The sequence below is a fragment of the Lissotriton vulgaris genome, chromosome 4_1 (assembly GCF_964263255.1).
Source record: "Lissotriton vulgaris chromosome 4_1, aLisVul1.2, whole genome shotgun sequence".
NCBI classification, from domain to species: Eukaryota; Metazoa; Chordata; class Amphibia; order Caudata; family Salamandridae; genus Lissotriton; species Lissotriton vulgaris.
In genome coordinates this window covers 914264401-914283453 of record NC_141691.1, presented here as the reverse complement: position 1 = coordinate 914283453, position 19053 = coordinate 914264401, and the positions used below count along the sequence as shown (strand labels likewise).

At 45.2% G+C, this 19053-nt stretch overlaps 1 protein-coding gene across 1 annotated transcript in view; it reads right to left on the bottom strand.

The window, feature by feature from the left end:
- Positions 1-5190: 5190 nt before the first annotated feature.
- The window catches only part of PARD6G (par-6 family cell polarity regulator gamma), a 265823-nt gene continuing 251960 nt past the window's right edge, over positions 5191-19053 (bottom strand). The window contains exon 3 of the mRNA XM_086965187.1: positions 5191-7933. Within this exon, the coding sequence (XP_086821313.1) occupies positions 7077-7933 (857 nt within the window). The 3' untranslated portion in view covers positions 5191-7076. The remainder of the gene's footprint in view (positions 7934-19053) is intronic.

Genomic DNA, 19053 nt, shown 5'->3' with positions numbered 1-19053 from the left:
AAATGGCGTAGGAGTGGCAGGAAGGCAGTCGTACGTAGTGTGGATAGTGAAGCCTACTTCATTGAGGGATACAAGACTGGGAAGAAGACAAATCCTAACAAACGCCCGCCATTTGTTTGTAAGCCCCGTCCTTTTCAGACTGGGGGGCGTGTTTTTCTTTCTCCCCTCTTCTCCATTGGCTGGAATGTAAACAACGGGCATGTTTTTGACTTGTTGTTTACCATTTCAGCCAATGGAGAAGAGGGTAGAACAAACCTAAAAAACACGCCCCCCAATCCGAAAAAGACCGGACTTAGAGCGAGACAATGACAACACTGAGACCTCTTCTCCAATGGCTGGCCGCCGTTTAGGAGGCCAGCCAATGGAGGAGAGGGGCAGGGTTTACCCTCGCTACTCAGTCATTAATTCTCGCTGGCGAGACTGCGCATGTGCGCAGCCTACGCCAGTCTCAACCTAAACAAGCATTTGCAATGCAATAGGTCTCGCATTTAGGAGAGTTTGAGCTATTGGCATTGTAAATGGCAATGCCTTTTATATAGGTTTTTAAAACAAATAAAAGGCATTGTCATTTACGTTGCCAATAGCTCAAACTCTCCTAAATGAGAGACCTATTGCATTGCAAATGCTGGTTGTTCTTGGGGTCACTCCCCCAGTTAGTCTGATGGGCAGATTCACTGCACAGGCTGGGTTTGAGATGCAGCATTCCACATCTTGTGCTCAGAGACATCACACATCGGTTTCACATCACCGACCTGTAGCCACAGAATGCTGCATTTAATAAAATAGACCTTGTTCATCTGACAAGCGTATTTCTAGGAGCACATTATTGTGCAAACAACAGAGTTAATAAGAGTAAGCGTGTTAACTTGCTCTGCACTCTGCTCTCTCTGCCCCTCAGGATCCGAGGAAGTGATTAAAGCCGACAGCTCGAACTGATGCTCGTGCCTGTCGGAAGCAGTCAGCCAGCATTGCCTCTTAACAGAGCAAAGTGACGCCGCTCTGCTGTCGGGTGATTTCTTTCCTCTTAGCAGGATTCACATTCCATGGGAATAATAACTGAACCCGGTGCAGGGGTTGTAGGTAGCATTACTGCTGGCTGTGCTCAATACCTATTGTCTCTCACAGCTCTGTAAACTTTAATTTCAATTACAAACCAGTAATTAAATGCATCGGGAGTTATATTGCTGTGTTTTGGTAATGCATCTGACGCAGGATAGAGCCTCGAAATAGACATCTTGCAGTCTTAGCCTAATTATCTGCATAGTCTGCAACATTGCTACATTACACCACTTCATTAAGTCTGCACTCCGTCGTTGCCAGTGTACGGTTATTTTATTCCATGGACATCCGGGAAGTCTGATTTACAAAGCTTAAGTCAGAAGCACACATGGAACTTATTTTAATGGTTGTATCACATACGTCTAGGCAAGTAATAAACCTGCAGTGTGAGGGGCAGTCATATATTATCTAGTACTTCACATACCACTACATTATCAGAAGTAAATTATTAATATTCTGGCTTCACATTACTGTTTTTAACTTCACTTCATTACCTAACCTTAATTACTATTACATTTACTGGTTGCAGTTTCCTATTCTTACCTTACAATATGGTGTACGAAAAACAGCACTTCAAGCCAGCAACAAAAATAATAACTAGCCCTGTGACCTGCAGCAGTAAATATATGTCAAAGATGCTCAGCGGTCACAGGTGTCCTCCTTGTCTGGCTCTCTGTAGTGTAATGTTTTTAACCTCAGGTAATGGAATACGTTACAGAGAAGACAGGCTGCTTTCCAATGTTAGTGAAAGTAAACACTGGAAAATAAAAATCTACATGCATGAACATACCAATGATATCACACTGAGAAGCCCACAGGAGGGCGAACCACGACTATGATTGATAAAGCTCTTTGAGACCTTTCTGTCTTAAGCTGCCACATTACATTTCACGTGACCCTGTAATTAATGATGCGATCAAGGGCTTTTTCAGGTAGCCTTGAATATAAATTGTGGTAATTCCCCTGAAAATGAACGCACCTTCACGTTCTGCTTGAGATTCTGGATAAAACCTCTTGATAAAGACTGGAGAGAATATGCTCTCTGCCTGTTTTATCCAAGGTAGAAGGCATGGTGTTGTGTTGCTGACAGAGGTAAGATTGCAACATAACACATAGCTTTAGCCTGCATGAATACAAATGAAAACTCTGAATAATACGGTCGTGTGCAAGTAATGCAGAGCTGCAGAAACTGTGCATACATTCCAAGGTATAATACCCGGAATATGACGACGCACACATTAATGCAAATGACATTTTTGGGGTTTAACCGGTATCTCCAATGTTAACAGCTTTGAGCTTTAAAAGCCTTGACATCGAATACTGCTTGCAAGGACGGCAAGTGATTGACTTATTTTAATATTCTCACGTTAACTGAGCACCTCTTTACTATTTGCAAATGCTGGTTTAGGAGCAAAAAAAAAAAAGGTTTTTTTTTTAAATACATTAATACTGGAGTTTACAAAGCTTTTATTCGGTATGCGGATGTATGGAATTTAATGAATGAGGCAGGTGTCAACCACATAATAACAAAACAGTGTCAGTAACAGATGTTACTGTTATGCAAACAAATATCACTTATTTGCTCGACCTCAGAAAGGTGAAAGGTGGAGGCGACTTTGTTGTAAATTTAGCACGGGAATCAATGAACGAATGAACACAACAAACATATAGCTCACTTTTGTCATAGAGCGAGCGCAGTCATTACTAGGGGCGGCAAGAAGGAAAACCAGGAAGTCAGGCATCCTTGCCCGTGACATGGGCGGGGCCTGTGACGTGGCCGGAAGAGGCTGGTGTTGCTCGTTGTGCCGGAGAAAAGGAGCTCAGCTAGGCGACGGGACAAGCACGGTGAGTGGAGGGGGGGATATGTGTGTCTGTGCACGTGAGCCCCTTGAGTGGTGGGGGAGGGGGGTGCGTGTGTGTGTGTGTGTGTGTGTGCGCGCGGGGGGGTTGGGGGGGAGAATGTGTGTGCACGCGCGCGATGGCCAGAAGCTGACTTGCGGTGAATGTTGAGAACAGGGGATGTGCACTGTGCCGGCTGGGCGTGCGCGCCCACGAGGTGAAATCGCCGATGGGAAACTCGTGCACATCCCCTGTCTCACATTCATCGGAACACGCCAACATAAGATGTCTCGCAGACAGCAGGCTTACACCTGCTTTTTACGTCTGCGAGACCTAAAAAGCATCGGAATCAGTGTAGCAACAGATACTGGCACCATTGAAAAGTGTCCTTATGTGTAATTGCGCAAAAGTTGGGCCTGTGGAAGGACAGAGTTAGGTGATATCAGAATTGCTAGGCTTGAAGGGGAGTCAGAAGAGTTACTAACATGGTGTGCCGAAAGGCCGCTCCTTGACCCTAATAGGCGGATGGTGCAGGAAACGCTAGTCTAAATTTTCTGAGAATCGGCCCAGCTCCAAGTACAAAGCCGGCATCAAGAAGAGGTTGCTTCCTTCCAATAGTCTTTGTGGTCTTACAACCTGAAAGATGGAAGAGAGAGAGTGTTTGCGAGCCTTAATAATGGCCCAAGGTATAAAGAACTTGCTCCTACTCGTCAATGGCCTTGAGGTACATGAAGTAACAAGGAGTCTAGTCAAACGCCAGGGAGCACATATGGATGCCATGGAAATGTCTGACACCATCAAGAGTTCGAACCCTGAGACATTAGGAGATTACATTTGATGTCATCTACTGAAGAATCATTGAAAATATTGATGAATTTGGTAAGTGGTGCAGTATATAGGCCGGTGCCGTCACTTCCTGGATGGGTGAAGCAATGACTAGTGTAGTGCACAACCCCCTATGGACGCTAGAGAGCCATTGATTGAGGAGAGTTTTCCAGATAGAGTTGGGCGCCTGAGGATATGTAGAACGTCAGGAAATTGCAGGGAGAATTACCCATCAGACTGGCTGCTGTTCAAGCAAATTAATGGGTGGTCTTCAAACAAATGTTGTCGCTGCAGAGCCCAGGAGTCACCATTCAGTTGTGATAGCTATATTAGATAAAAATGTAACAGCATAAAAATAACTTAAGATTGGAGACATGATGGGCCCTTTAGCCCTTTAGCCCATGGTAGTGAGAGAATCTGAGGAGGCAGTCATGGGGTGGGTGTGGGGGTACCACCAGTGCTAAATACCGGCCCTGAGCGTGCTACTCGCCGAAAAAGCACTTTGGCGCCACGTCGGGGGTAGTAAGCGCTATATAAATGCAATTAAAAACACAACAGTGAAGGCTCCTCCAGTTAAATGTAAGCTTGCTGCAACACGAAATTAAAACATTGATAAAAGGTACCAGATACGAAAACTAACGGTCTATGGATGCCTTATGGTGATCCACAGAGGCGTGTGTTACTGGGTCCTTGAGTAGCGTACAACCACCTGAGAGGTGGGAAGTGCATTGAACTGAAGTGAGGAGTCCGGTTTGGAAAGAACACTATGGTGAACAACAAAACCTTTAAAGCAGGACGTTCTTCATAAAATTGTGCTTGTTGGTAGTATTTAAGTAACACCCACTGTGTAGCCTCATTTCATATTGCTTAAATAAACGAAAGGAATAATTGCATAATTGAAACATCGAGTACGCTGATGTAGGGTCTAAATCTGCGAAGCAATACTTGCATTTCTTGAAATGCATTCAGTTACACAAAGAGCTGCGTGCACGGAGTAAAGCCAACCAAAGTCCGTGATCCTAATGTTTAAATGAGAGTTATGATTTCTGTTTTTCAGCCAGGGTGGTCACCCAGTCCCACAATTCAGAAGTTGCTGGCCAGGAACCAATCTTCTATGTGTAGTTTGTCCAAATGTCATGTGATTTCCTCTAACAACCGTGGGATTTATTTTTCCAAGTTAGCCAAGCTATTGGTCTTTCACACTAACTTGCGTTTCTCACTGATAATGGCAGACATTGTGCTACCATTTAATGGACCTTTGAGTTTAATGTAGTACTGGTGGCATATATGTGTTTTCAAAAAAACGTTGTAAACTATCCACAACGGACACCTGCGTGACAGGCTAGCCTGAAAATTGTTTTTGATTCATATTCTTACACTTCCGGTCTACACGACAAACACGGAAGAACAGTTTTTTGAGGGGAAAAAACAAGCATTGCAAATCTAAATTAACTTTTTCATTTGAGCGCAGTTATAGCGAAAATGTTTTTATTTTATTCATTCTTTATTATCATCTGCCCACCTGAAAACAGCAATGAGCAATTAAGATAATGGAAATTCTGGGGTAAAATTCAGAATGGACATTGATACGCAACCGTTCAAACTATTTTTCTTTAAAAAAAATACAGAAAATGGCTTTCTGCCACATACAAAATAGAATAGAAAAAGTAAAAAAAAATACATTGAAAGTGGAGTGAAACACATTATAAAACACCATTGTAACTTTGTTCCTATAAAATCTATGTGCACAAAGATGCAAAATAAGACAAGAAAAGCCGTAAACAGGCTATTTAAAAAAACACAGGCTAAAGGAGCTTCTTCCAGTAGGTAGTCCAAGTGTTAATCTGGAGAATACTATCAAATGAAGGATGAAAGTAATCCAAAGTGTTAAATTGTCGAGCACCTGGCCCGGCAAAATATTCCAGGCACAATAGTACATTGAGGGTCTTCACTAAGCGGCTTTAGACTTGGAAGAATTTTTGACAGCTGCTGATCCATTCGATAACTACCCTTCAAAACAAACATCTTAACTACAGGTCTTAGCATTCACCATGTGGTTCACAGAAATAACTTTTTTTAGTGTCACCAATAACACTAGCTCCTTAATACCAATTATGAGGAATTCCCATTTTGACCCACCAGCCCCACAGGTGTACACAAATATAAAGCACATAAAGTAGTAATACAGACAGTAATTAACTGCCCCATAAATATTAATTTAAAACAATCTTATTTTACCTTATGGTACCGGATTTAGTAGTAATACTAGACAAGTCATCTTTTCTGAATATCCTTTTCTATTAATTGTGCACAAAGTGACCCACATAGCCCAGCTAAGTTGGTCACCCAACTCTTACACTCCTTTCTAGGCCTGTCAAAGAAACTACACAATTTAGAGGAAGCACAGCTATTGCCCATCAAGTGGCGCCAAATACTGGCAATCCACCCTAGTAAACTATCCCAAAACAAGATTCGGATAACTGATGCAAATAATTTGGTCACAGTTTTCACGAAAAAAGGACAATACTTTTTATAGAGGCATTCTTTTTTCAAATTAACTTGCTCTAGACCGAACAAACACATCTTCCAAAATCTGTGTGAACATACAGAATGAGTTAATTTTAAGAAAACATGTCTAGTAGTGGGGGGCTGGGATAACTTGAAAAGGAAGACATTTCTTGGGACAACATCATACTCTTTAGGCGTGAACAGAAATGCCAGTCCACTATTAAAATCGCATGACTTGGCATTTTAAGCTGTTCTTATTTTTTGTTCACTGCTGTGCTTTTGCCCAGCAGCCTCCAATTCTTTGATATATCACAGTGGGAAACACCTGCGTGCTTCTGATGAATGGCCCCCTCGCAGTCTACTCCAAGTCTCACTGTCTGTTACCAGTGGTGGCATAAAAACGCAACAAAAAACATAAAATGTTGTCATCGGGACTGTCAACATGGTCACATTCAAAATTCAAATATAGTCCTGTTTAAACCGTATTGTTGGAGTGATCAATATTTTCCATCTGCTGCATCTTAAACGGTGCCTAAGCTCTTCGCTCCGCACCGAAGGCCACAAGGTTGACAACAAATGATTTTAGGAATGTGATAATACATTGCACAAATAAAAACAATACTTTGACGTCAGCTGTTTCAAAGCACCTTTTCTCGTGATGCTAGTAAAATTCACCACATTTCTCTTTGCATTATTTCCCAACCGAACTGGATTAAGTCTAATCCAGGAGGTGGTGAACCGAGACATGTTTCCACCACAGAGATTTGCAGAGAATGTACTTTGTCTTTGTGTTCATGTCTACAGTACGATTTAAATAGCAGTTAAGACCTAAAGAGAGGCAGGAGCTATAAGGTTATCACCGTCCCATCCTCCTCTATACCTCCTCTTGGGATGACCAAACTGTGTCGTGGGTCTGCTTTCAAGGAGCTCAGTATTTTGTGGATACTGCCATTGCTTTCTCGCCCTGAATGGTTCAGCACCAGTTCTCGCTGTAGCCTGTGGCTAAGGTTATTTCCATTCAGCCGGGCCAGGCTGTTCGATGGCAGGCTGTGTGATTTTGGAATGTGTAGTGGTTCCAGGACACCCTCAATGACAATGTCCGTCTCTTCGTCGCTCTCCATTTCATCGGGGTGGCAGTTCTGCAGGGCATTTGAAGATGGTAGGCTGTGGTGACTCGCTGTGCTGTCCGTAGACTGCCCAGAACTGCCAGACATTCTGCTGCTTCGGATTATGTTGTTTCTTTGGTTGGCTGGCTTGACTGTAATGATAAGGTTATGGCTGTTGGCAATCATCATGTCTGTTACTTGGTCGAGGGTTTTGCCAGCAACTTCTATGCCATTTACTTCCAGCACTTCATCGTTAACAGCCAGGAGACCTGTACTCTCTGCCAGCCCCCCAGGAACCATGCGAGAGATGAAAATGCCTGGCACTTTTTCCAAACCTTGAGGAGTCACCCTCACGCTAGTTCCATCCCGGATATAAAACCCTAGCGGCTTCTCACAGCCATGTCGGTACAGCCTCACTCTCCGATGGGTCTCAGGCAGGATGTCCACATCAATGATGGAAGACACAGGCCTAAAGTCATGAGGCATGCTGATGTTGATGTGAGGCCGCCGGCGGAAGTTGTCATTTCGCAGAGTCACCAAGACTTTCTTCCTCCGGGTTAGTGTGTTTGTCCCGAAGTTACTGTAGTCCACTTCCGCTGCAAACAGAAAAAAAAAGACGGTTAGAAATGTGGCAATAAATCCCAGCGACCCGCCCAGTAGTCAAGTCAAGAGTTCTTTATTCGGTGATTAAAAAAACACCATAAAAGCACATATATACAAACAATTAAAATACAATTAAATCATTATCAGAACCCCGACCCGCCCAGTAGATTAGGTAATACGTTTTTTACACGTTAACAGAAAGTGCAATTATTAACATTAAATTAAATTAGAATAAAACTATTACGGACAACCAAGATGTCCATTGAGTAAAATAAAACTACAGGTTGCCAAATGACTGCTAGCTTGGTGTCTTCAAAACAGCATAGCTGTCCATTTATTTTCTCAAAGCGGAAAATAAAATTAATTCCATACCAAACCGTGGCAATTTTAACAATTTTGGAATTGGCACTTTGAAGTATCATTCTTTGAAAAATTCTAATAAGCAACCATGGAAAAACATGCAAAGGGAGACCAGGTTTATATTTCACATTACAATGTTTTCCGATCAATCAAGCATCTCTCTGCCCCCACCCCCCAAAAAAGAAAGACAACAGCTCTCAAATTGTTTTTGTACATTGGATGTTCTTTCCCCAGTAGCCTTGTTGTGGCCATCTGTTGGCGGTTGCCTTTTGCAACATAGAAGCTGGCCCATAAAATAATCAAGACATATTTCAAACTATCTTAGTTCCTCTCATGCAGTAGCTGAAGTTAAACAGCATCTCATTGCTAACACGGCTGGTTTAGCCGAACAGAGGAGATGCCTGCCATTAAATAACACCACAATGTTTTTCGTTTTTGGTTCAAGTAGAAATATGCCCAGCTCAAAATGGTTCCAGAGTTTCCCAATGGGTGTACCAACTCCTCCTTTTATGTAATAAGAGGCTGGATCAGACTGTGTGATCCCTTGCACGATTTTGGTAGGAACATATGATAAAAGCTTTTTAAGCATTTCGTTCTTAAACTACACCAGAATACCAATACCTGCCTGATAATTTTCATGCAAAGAAAAGCCTAGAGATGGGCTGATTCAACCGACGTCCATATAGAAATCAGGGTGGGGGCCAGCAAAGATTTTTTGTTTGCAGCCATAGCTTCTCAAACTTGGCCTTCAAACACAAAGGAGACTTCTGATTAAGTTTGTACTTTAAAGACAGGGTAACGTTGCTTCACTACAGTGATATATTAAAATAATTGTCAAAATGTTAGTTAGAATCGGCAACATGGGCATCATGGTTCGCTTGAAAACAAGCATTGGCATAGCCAATAGGTCTCGCCTTTGGGACCTTAAAAGTGTTTAGGTATGCAGCACAATATCCTTGGTGCAACATCAAGTGTTGCATGGCTAAACACTTATACGGTCCCAAAGGCGAGACCTATTGGCTATGCCAATGTTGGTTACCTTCTGTTCATGCTTTGGTCATCAATAAGTCATGGGGTGCCAGGAAAAAGCAATCAACACGGCATAAAAGTAGTAAACTACTTATAAGCAGAGCATTTTGTTCTGGAAGGGCACACTTCCGCTACAAAGCCTATGCTAGACGTCACCTTTCCTTGACACTACGTGGCTCAGTATAATTGGCCACCTTCTTCCCATTCTCAGAGCTGTGTCTGGTGCCTCTGACAAGGAGTTATCGGATAACCCTTCAAATAAAGTGCAATTTCTTCAAAATGTGAAAGGCAATGCTGAAATTTCTTGCTCAGAGAAAAACTTCTTCAAATGTTATTCTGAAGCAATTGAAAATATGTTGCAATCGTGAAATAAAATGTGACAGCTTAAATATTTACTTCAAAAACATAAAAGCTGTTTAAGGATTCAAATTGGCGTCTAATGACATCACTACATTTATTATAGTGGGCGACAGTTACAGCTGAGTAATTGAAACCTAAGCGCACGCTTCTGAATTGTTACTAGAATTAGAGATAAGAGCCTACGTGCATTTTCTCTAATGAAGTCCAGGGTCGTTGCTAGAGTGCGGAAAGTGCTTGCTTATTTATTTTTGGGAGACTTCATGGGAGACTTCATGCCACTGTTACACGTGTGAAAGATTACTAGCTGATGTCTGGATGTTGCTAACATTACAGTGAAATAAAGAAGGGAAGTACTGGGGAAAGAGTACAAAAGCCTCCGGTTCCGGGTTCACCGACTAATGTGGAAAAGTAATGCATGGAAAAGGGCAGTGATGTGTGCGAGCAGTCTGCTGTTTTTGGAAGCACATACTTGTGCTTGTGGCGCGCCCCTGCTCACTCCCCCCCCCACTGGCAGCTTTTGAAAAAGAAGAAAAGAAGAGTTATTAACAGTAGGTACTAAAGAGAACACCATTCACACACAACCAAGTAATAGTCCAAAAAGGCAGAGTTGTTCATGTTGCTTACCCCTTTAAATTTGCAAACTCAGTCCAAAGAGGGTAGTCAGGGCGAACTAGGTTCCACTCAATCCATTTAGGGTAGACAAGGCAAACAAGATTTAGTCCCAGCAAAACACATATATCCTTGAAAGTCCACCTTTAATTGAGTGCCACCTCCTCATTGTGGAAAAAAAAAAACCAGAATGGCAAAAAAAGTCTCTCCTCCTATACTAATAAAAAATAAGGGATCCCTTTACAAAATGTTCTGTTTCTCTAAGCTTCGTGAAAGCTCCCATGAACCCACAACAAAGGAAATAAGCAGCAAAATGGACCTTTTCTGTGAAAGGCGAGAGACGGGAAAAAGAACAACCCCGTTACCTCAGCAGCATGAATATTGTGTGGAAAGCCCAGCAAAGGGCGGAAGAGAGTGCCTGGCAGATACTTCGCAGAATTAAATACCAGCAAGCGATTACAGAGCGAGGCATAGAAAGAAGGAAACAGTGTGAATCCAAGTCGGCGAAGTCCTTCTGGGGGCGAGAACCAGAAAGCGAAAATAAGCAAAGAGGTCAAGGTGGACGGTGTTTAAATACCCTGCGGCTGCAAACCGGAACCACCACAGCTTCACCACACTCTCCCAGCACCAAGACAAGAAAGGTAGTGAAAAAAAGGGTAAAAATTAAAACATAAGGGAAACGGACCCAACCCCTCAAAACGCTAACTAGCTTCAGGGCAGGACACGTCATCTCAGCAGCCAGTCAACAAAAACGTGGCACACATGTCAATAATTCAGCTTTTATTGAATATTGTGCAAAAGTTCCTTAGTAGAGTCATCCAAGTCATGCTAACAAGAAGGGGGATGCAGCGGGAGAGAGAGAGGCGGAGGGAGTTGTGAGGGTACACGCTAAAGCACTTAATGAGCGAGCCATGACGGCTCGTAACTGTAAAACAATGAGATAAGAAAGGCAGATGGCGGCTGCTTGCGTTCACGCGCACATGCACGCAAGCTTTAGGCCACGGTAGCACTTTGAAATCCCCCTTACTTAAGTTGAGCAAGCAGCGCATGCCCTGCTCGTGGCTCGACCTAAAAAGTCAGTGAAGAAATATTTACATGCTTCCAAAACTACCTCCCCCAGAAGCCAGTTGCTGCTCGCCCTCACAGCCATCAGGGTCAAGTGAGGAAAGGGTTGTGCCGGGCCCAGTTTGCAGCCATAATAGGACAGATCCCAGAACAGTGACATATGACCTAAACCTCTACAGTTGGAATTTAGTAGTGCCAGTCTTTCTGTAGAACCCCACTCCCAACCCTCAAACGAGGCCTGACATTATCCAATTGGAAATATATAGCTGCTTTGATTAGGAAACAAAAGGGTAATCATTCATTGTCCCTTTAAAAATCATGAATTATGTGAGTGTTATGAAATATTTTGGTTTTCAGTTGAGGAGTATGCACCAATTTCTGAAAAGGCAAAGTGGTTTCATTAGAAAATTTGAGTGGTGCTTAGATCTCTAAATAGGCTCCTGCTATCCAAAAAGCAATTTTGAGATGGGGCCAAGAATACTAGAAGTGCACAGATAAGTCTGTGAGGAAAATCCAAGACGACTGGCATTCTGCACAAGGGAATTCAACATAAAGTATAAGCTTTCTTAACATAATGAAATACAAATACGGAAATAGAGATCTGGAAGAGATCTAATATTCTCCCAATTTTGTCTGTTACAAGATTTTTAATAAACAATTATAAAATCTTAATGTTCAATGCCCATTTGTTTCTATGAAAATGCAAATCCCGAAGAAAAAGTCATTACCACAGGTTACCTATACTTCTACCGGAAAGCATTACTACAAAGAGTTTGTTAAATATAAAACACATATTAAATGCTTCATTTACGCTTTCCTAATTGCTGATATATTTTGACATATTTCCAGTTCATTTATAGGCATTTCAATTTTATTGTTTAAGAAAAAAATGACATCCCGACATCCTTCGGCCTCTCCTGTCACACCAGCAAGACTGTCACAAAGACATCATTATTGCTCATTCACCTTTGAAACTCCAGCACAATTTTTTTGTGGGGGGACGGGGTAGTGTGGCAGGCGGTGTTTGTGCTGCAGCACCCCTACTTCCAGTGTCTATTTACATGAGTAAGTCATAGCAGAATCTTCAAGAATGAGGCCCACTAATTGTTTAAATGAAGCAAGGACAAAAGAGAAGTTTTTCTCTTTCTGAAATATATACACAGTTTTTCAATAAGTAAGCCATTTAGCTTAAACATTTGTTTTAATTTCACACCACAGTAAGCATTTGTAATAAATTATTTGGCACATCATTTTGTGCAAATTTAAATTTTGCTTCAGCACAGAATATTTTTGCATATTTGGTGCCGGTATGAATCCTAGGAGAAGATTTAGACATTAAAACAATCGGACACCAAAGAATAGGTGTACATGCCAATAAGATCACAAGACCACTGCTTACAAAGCGCAACTACATTAATTATCCAATAAGAGCTCCCAGAGCAAAAATTTCTAGCAATATAAATCCGTTAAGCTAGCACTTATTTTCAGTGAACTGTTCTAGCAGTGTGAATATCAGAAACTATTGATATCTTCTTTTTTAGATAGAGCCTGGCCAGCACATGCGCGACTCTACAAGGCATGCTGTATTAGAGTATGGACTTGAAGCTCCACCCACTCTCCGTTCATATTTGATATTAACTTGTGCCATTATCCTTTGTAGACGCTGGCTTCGGATTCCTTAACCCCTTTGCTGCAGGCGTATTCACCTGCTGTGCGGGTGGGAGGGGGGGGGGCGCGCGCAGCGCCGCCGTGCTTGTGACGAGCTTGGCTCGTCACAGTGGCGCTGTGCTCATGACGAGCGGAGCTCGTCACGGCCACACCAGTTTTGGAACGTTCAGCACAGCAGGAAAATTATCCTGAGCTGCGCTCGTCATGAGCACGGAAAGTGTTAATTGGCTTGTTAGTCCCTCCTTCATACTCCTTGTCTTCATTTATAACCTCCATGAGGACTGGCCCTTTTACTTCCTGTTACACGGTATGTCTTATTTAGTCTGTAAGCACTATTTCCTTTAAAGAGTTTCTCTAACTTCACATTCAGCGCACCATGCGTGCTTTCACTTTCCAAGCAGCCTAGGTCTCGCATTTACAAGAGTTTGAGCTATTGGCGTTGTAAATGACAACACCTTTTAGTTGTTTTAATTATCAAAACAGATCAATAAAAGGCATTGTCATTTACAATTAAAACTTTTCTCTAGCAAATGCGAGACCTATTGCATTGCAAATGTTCGTTTAAGTAGGCCACTCTTCACTAACTGATGAATTCATGGAGGAGGTGCCTCAAAGCAATACCCCCGTAACTCACCCTTAGCAGCACCAGACTTTAAAAGTTACCTTCTCTCAAATTAGAAGGTGAATACAGTTTATGCAGACTACTTAAGTCTAAGAAGTTTAGTTTGGTCCTCAGGCCAAAGCCCAAAGTGTTCGAATCTGGACACCTAAACTCCCAGTGAACTGCCCTTTACTGTTGTTGCTTAAAAGAACATTGGTAGGTCATTTGGGTAGTGAGAATTGTCAGACAAGCATTTACAATGCAATAGTCTCGGCATTCTTAAAGTTAGAGCTATTGGCATTGCTCATGACATTTTTATTTGTGTTTTTGTTTTTAAAACATAAATAAATGGCATTGTCATTTACAATGCCAATAGCAGGGCAGGAGAGCAAGCACAGCAAACGAGGGGGCAGGACAGCAAGCACAAGCAACGAGGGGGGCCAAGAGAGCAAGCACAACCAACGAGGGGGGCAGGAGAGCGAGCAAGCACAACCAACGAGGGGGGGGGGGCAGAAAAGCAAACACAACCAACGATGGGGGGGGGCAGGAGAGCAAGCACAACCAACGAGGGGGGGGCAGGAGAGCAAGCACAGCCAACGAGGGTGGGGGGGCAGGAGAGCAAGCACAACCAACGAGGGGGGGCAGGGGCAGGAGAGCTAGCACAAGCAACGAGGGGGGGCAGGAGAGCAAGCACAAGCAACGAGGGGGGGCAGGAGAGCAAGCACAACCAACAAGGGGGGGCAGGAGAGCAAGCACAACCAACAAGGGGGGGCAGGAGAGCAAGCTAAAATTAAACTTGCTTGCGGAACTTTGCACATCACACACTGTTTACATTATCGTCGGCGGGCGTGAGATGGTGTAAACACGCAGAGAAAACAAGGGCATAATATCAGCTGTTGCACTGCCAGCACAATCTATGTTGGGCAGTAGTTGGTATCAGCCTGCGGCCACGCTCTGCACTTTTCATGGCCCCTAGAGAGTAGAATACATAGGGCCTGTGCTCTGAGTAAACAACACCAACCCCCCACCCCTTCCAGAAAGATGCCACGGAGGGGTTATCGGTTAGCAAAACAGATGCATTTCACACAAAAACCCGGGCCCTCGCTCTCTCGCCCCACACATGGCATCGAGACAACTATGGCACGTGATGGGTTTAGCTACAGTCTAGATTTCCTACATCCGCATCCCAGAAATTTTGGAGCAAGCTAGCATACCGCGTGATGCCTTCATAAGTGCATTACAGATTCAAATCCCTTTCAAGAAGCAAAGCACACAAAAGGCTGACAGCTCTTAGCTGAAAGGGAAAGGCTTCGCCTGCAGTATTTCCCAGGAAGCCTTTCCAGTAGAGGTTCATGAAACTACATTTCCATCTTGAAATATTTATGAGTTCTCAGAGATTACTCTATGAAAGAAATAGGCCTGGAAGCAGAAACACAGAGCAAGACATTGATGTTTAAACAACTAAAAGCAAGTGTAAGGGGTAGCGCAACCCACATATCAGCACAGAAGATGAGGAATCAGAAACAGGCTCCGGAGTAAACATGTTTTTTTTCCCTTTACCTTGCAGATTCTGGACTCTGTTGTCGCTTACCTGTCCAATCAGCTCCTCCCGCTGGAACCAGTCCCATTCGAGCCCGGCCATGGGGGCTATCCAGGGTGAATTGATAAATGCTGGAAACACACACCAAAAAGGTTTAAAGAGAGCGTGGCGCCGGAGGGGTCCTGTTCCTGTGCCGGGGGGCGGAGGGCAGCAGCTTCCGAGCTCAGCGAGCAGAGCGAGCAGAGCGGGAGGGGGATGGCCAGGGCGTGCAGGAGCAGCCCTCGGCCATCTCCGGTACCGGAGAGGAGGGGGCAAGGAGTACAACAGTGGAGCAGTGATGGGAGGGCGAGAGTACGGGAAGGACACTATATCCAGGAGCGTGGAGGGGGTGGTGACCTGTCGGCAAAAGCAGCGGAAAGTACCTGCTCAAGAGAGAGGGGCTGGCAGCTCCCTGGCAGGGCAGCGTGGGTTTGCCTATAGAGAGCTAAAAGCTGCAGGAGCCTCAACGAGAGAGGGGGCATGGAGGAGGGGCGAAGGACTCGGGGACTTCTTCCGGCGGTGGTCGGGCGAAGTGGCATAACAAAAGCGATTCGGGGGCATGTTTTTAGCAGTTGAGTGACGTATGACGTCACAGAGTTAAAAACTGCAAAAAACACGCCCCCGAATCCAAAGAAGACTGGGCTTGAACCGAGTGACGCCCCTCTCCTCCAATGGCTGGCCAGCATTTACAAGGCCAGCCAATGGAGAATAGGGGCGGGTTCAAGCCCCACTGTAGCCAAAACAAAATCTCGGACTCCGCCCACTTACGCAGTGCGGCGAGGCCTCGACCTAAAAAATTACTCTCTCAAAGACAGAGTCACTTTTATACATCAGTGTGGTGTTTGTTCGGTAATGCCTTTTAAGGGCAAGTAGTCAATCTTGGTTGGATTGTGAGTGGAAAGCGTAAGTATGAACACTTTGTTCTTGAGTCACAGATCTACCAATCCTACGGCAGTTATCTGTAAGTGCAAATCATTAAAAAAAATACCAAGAAAACAAAGGAAATGCGTTGCTGTACTTCAGCCTATGAGGCATTCATGTTAGAAAAATCGGTCTTGCAGGACCAACCTACAGAGAATGTTAGCTGCATTTGTATACCACCTGCAACCTTCAGAACGAAAAAGAAGCACTTTCCTACTTTAGACGCTCTTTCTGAACAGTTTGGAAAGAGAGGGAAAAGAAAAACTGAGACAAAGAGGGAACGAGGGCTGGTCGGTGTGTGTAGAAGTATGTGTAATAAGTGAATGTGTATACAGGTGTGTGGAGATACTGGCGTCAATCCGACTGGTGATAGACTGCCTTTAATAGTAATCCTCCAACGAGCCACAATTCTATAAGAGGGTTGCTAGACGTAGGACAGCCCCAGGAGTAAAAGGCAATGACTCCTCCCCCTCGGACGTGCCCACACACAGACCTTAGCAGCTGCATCACTTTGGCTGAAAAATGTACCTCTGTGGCCATCAAGCTGAAGACGACGGTGGGAGTTACAGGAGAAAGTAAGCAACGCTGCCCTTTATGACCATGGGTGCTTGGACTACTGAGAGGCCAGAGCTGTCAGAGTTCAAGAGGGAGTGCTCCCGAGAAGGATTAAGACCATATCTTGGTACTGACTAGGTTTAAGGTATCCTAAGGAAGACTGCCAGTGTGGGGAATCACCCTAGGTTGTCTATGTCGTCCAATCTTCTTCACATAATAAGAGCTAGGCCCGAGCATGGCTTATCAGTCAATCAATCAATCAATCAGGAGTTTGTTAAAGCGCAACTACTCACCCGTAAGGGTCTCAAGGCGCTAGGGGTGGGGGGTGCAGGTTCCATTCCATAAGGAGGGGGTCTGTCGAAGAGCCAGGTTTTGAGGTTTCTTGCGAAGATGGGGAGCGATGTTGTCTGTCTGAGGGGGAGCGGAAGGGCGTTCCATGCGTGGGCGGCGAGGAAGGAGAAGGAGCGGCCTCCCGACTGGTCTTTCTGGTGCGGGGGACCTCGGCGTAGGAGAGCTGGGCTGATCGTAGGGTCCTTTGGGGTGCGTGGAATTTGAGCCGGCTGTTCAGGTATGCTGGTCCGGTGCCGTGGAGGGCCTTGTGTGCGTGGGTGAGCATCTTAAAAGGTGATTCTCGCCTCGCCGGGGAGCCAGTGGAGTGTGCGCAGGTGCTGGGAGATGTGGCAGTGTTTTGGCAGGTTGAGGACCAGTCTTGCGGCGGCGTTCTGGATGTTCTGTAGCTTGCGGATGAGGTTTTTGTTCATTCCGGCGTAGAGTGTGTTGCCGTAGTCGAGTCTGCTGGTGACCAGGGCGTGAGTGACTGTCTTTCGGTGTTCGAGGGGGATGGAAGCAGGAAGATGAGAGAGTTGATCTGGCGGTCCATTTTGTGCTCGGAGTCCAGGATGATTCCCAGGTTGCGTGCGTGGTCTGTGGGGGTTGGCAGGTTTCTGAGGGCGGTGGGCCACCAGGTGTCGCTCCAGGCGTCGGGGTTTGGGCCCATGATGAGTACTTCTGTTTTGTTGGTGTTTAGTTGTAGGCAGCTGTTTGTCATCCATTTGGCGACGGCTTCCATGCCTTCTCGAAAGTTGCGTCTTGTGGTGTTGGGCTCCTTGGATAGGGAGAGGATGAGCTGGGTGTCGTCTGCGTAGGACACTATGTTGAGTCCGTAGGTTCTGAAGATGGGGGCAAGTGGAGCCATGTAGACGCTGAAGAGCGTCGGGCTGAGGGAGGAGCCCTGGGGGACTCCGCAGGTGGTAGGTGTGGGGTTTGAGAGGAAAGGGGAGAGTCTGACCCGTTGCGTCCTGCCGGAGAGGAAGGAGCAGATCCAGTCGAGGGCCTTGTCCTGGATTCCTGCATCGTAGAGTCTGCGTATTAGGGTGCGATGAGAGACTGTGTCGAACGCCGCTGATAGGTCTAGGAGGATGAGTGCTACTGTTTCTCCTTTGTCCAGTAGGGTGCGGATGTCGTCTGTTGCGGCGAGGAGGGCGGTTTCCGTACTTTGGTTTTTTCTTAAGTCAGATTGGGAGGAGTCTAGGATGTTGTGTTCAATGAATGTGGCGAGTTGGCTGTTGATGGCTTTCTCGATGACTTTCGCTGGGAAAGGTAGCAGGGAGATGGGTCTGTAGTTTTTGAGGTCGGTGGGGTCCGCTGAGGGTTTCTTCAGGAGGGGGTTGACCTCGGCGTGTTTCCAGTCGTCGGGGAACGAGGAGGTCGCCAGGGAGCGGTTGATGGTGTGGCAGAGCATGGGTGTAATGGTGTCAGCGGCTCTGTTGAAGATGCGGTGGGGGCAGGGGTCAGTGGGGGCCCCTGAGTGGATTGACTTCATTGTCTTCAGTGTGTCTTTGGTGGTGAGGGCTGTCCAGTCATCAATCGCTGGTTTCCGGGTGTCGGGTGGTTGGTGAGGGTTCAGTGTGTTGGTTGTCTTCGTTGAAGTTGTAGATGCTCTTGATTTTGTGGTGGAAAAAGGTGCTGAGTTTTTCGCAGAGGTCTTGTGAGGGAGGGATGTTGGTAGACTCGCTGGTTGGTTGGGCGAACTCCTTGATGATGCTGAAGAGTTCCTTGCTGTTGTGTGCATGGGTGGAGATTGTCTTCAATCGCTTTTTTCCTACTTTTTTTGATGAGTTGATGGTGAGCGTTGGTGGCGGCTCTGAAGTGGTTGTGGGCTTCTGTGGATTTGGTGTTTCTCCAGGCCTTTTTCGAGACGGCGGCATGTGCGCCTGGACTCTTGAAGTTCGGTGGTAAACCATCTGGCTTTCTTGGCACGGGTATTGTTTTTTTTCTTGAGGGGGGCTATGGTGTTGGTGCTGTCCGAGATCCATCTATGCAGGGTCCGGGCTGCGGTGTTGGGGTCGTTTTCCGCGATGGTTGGG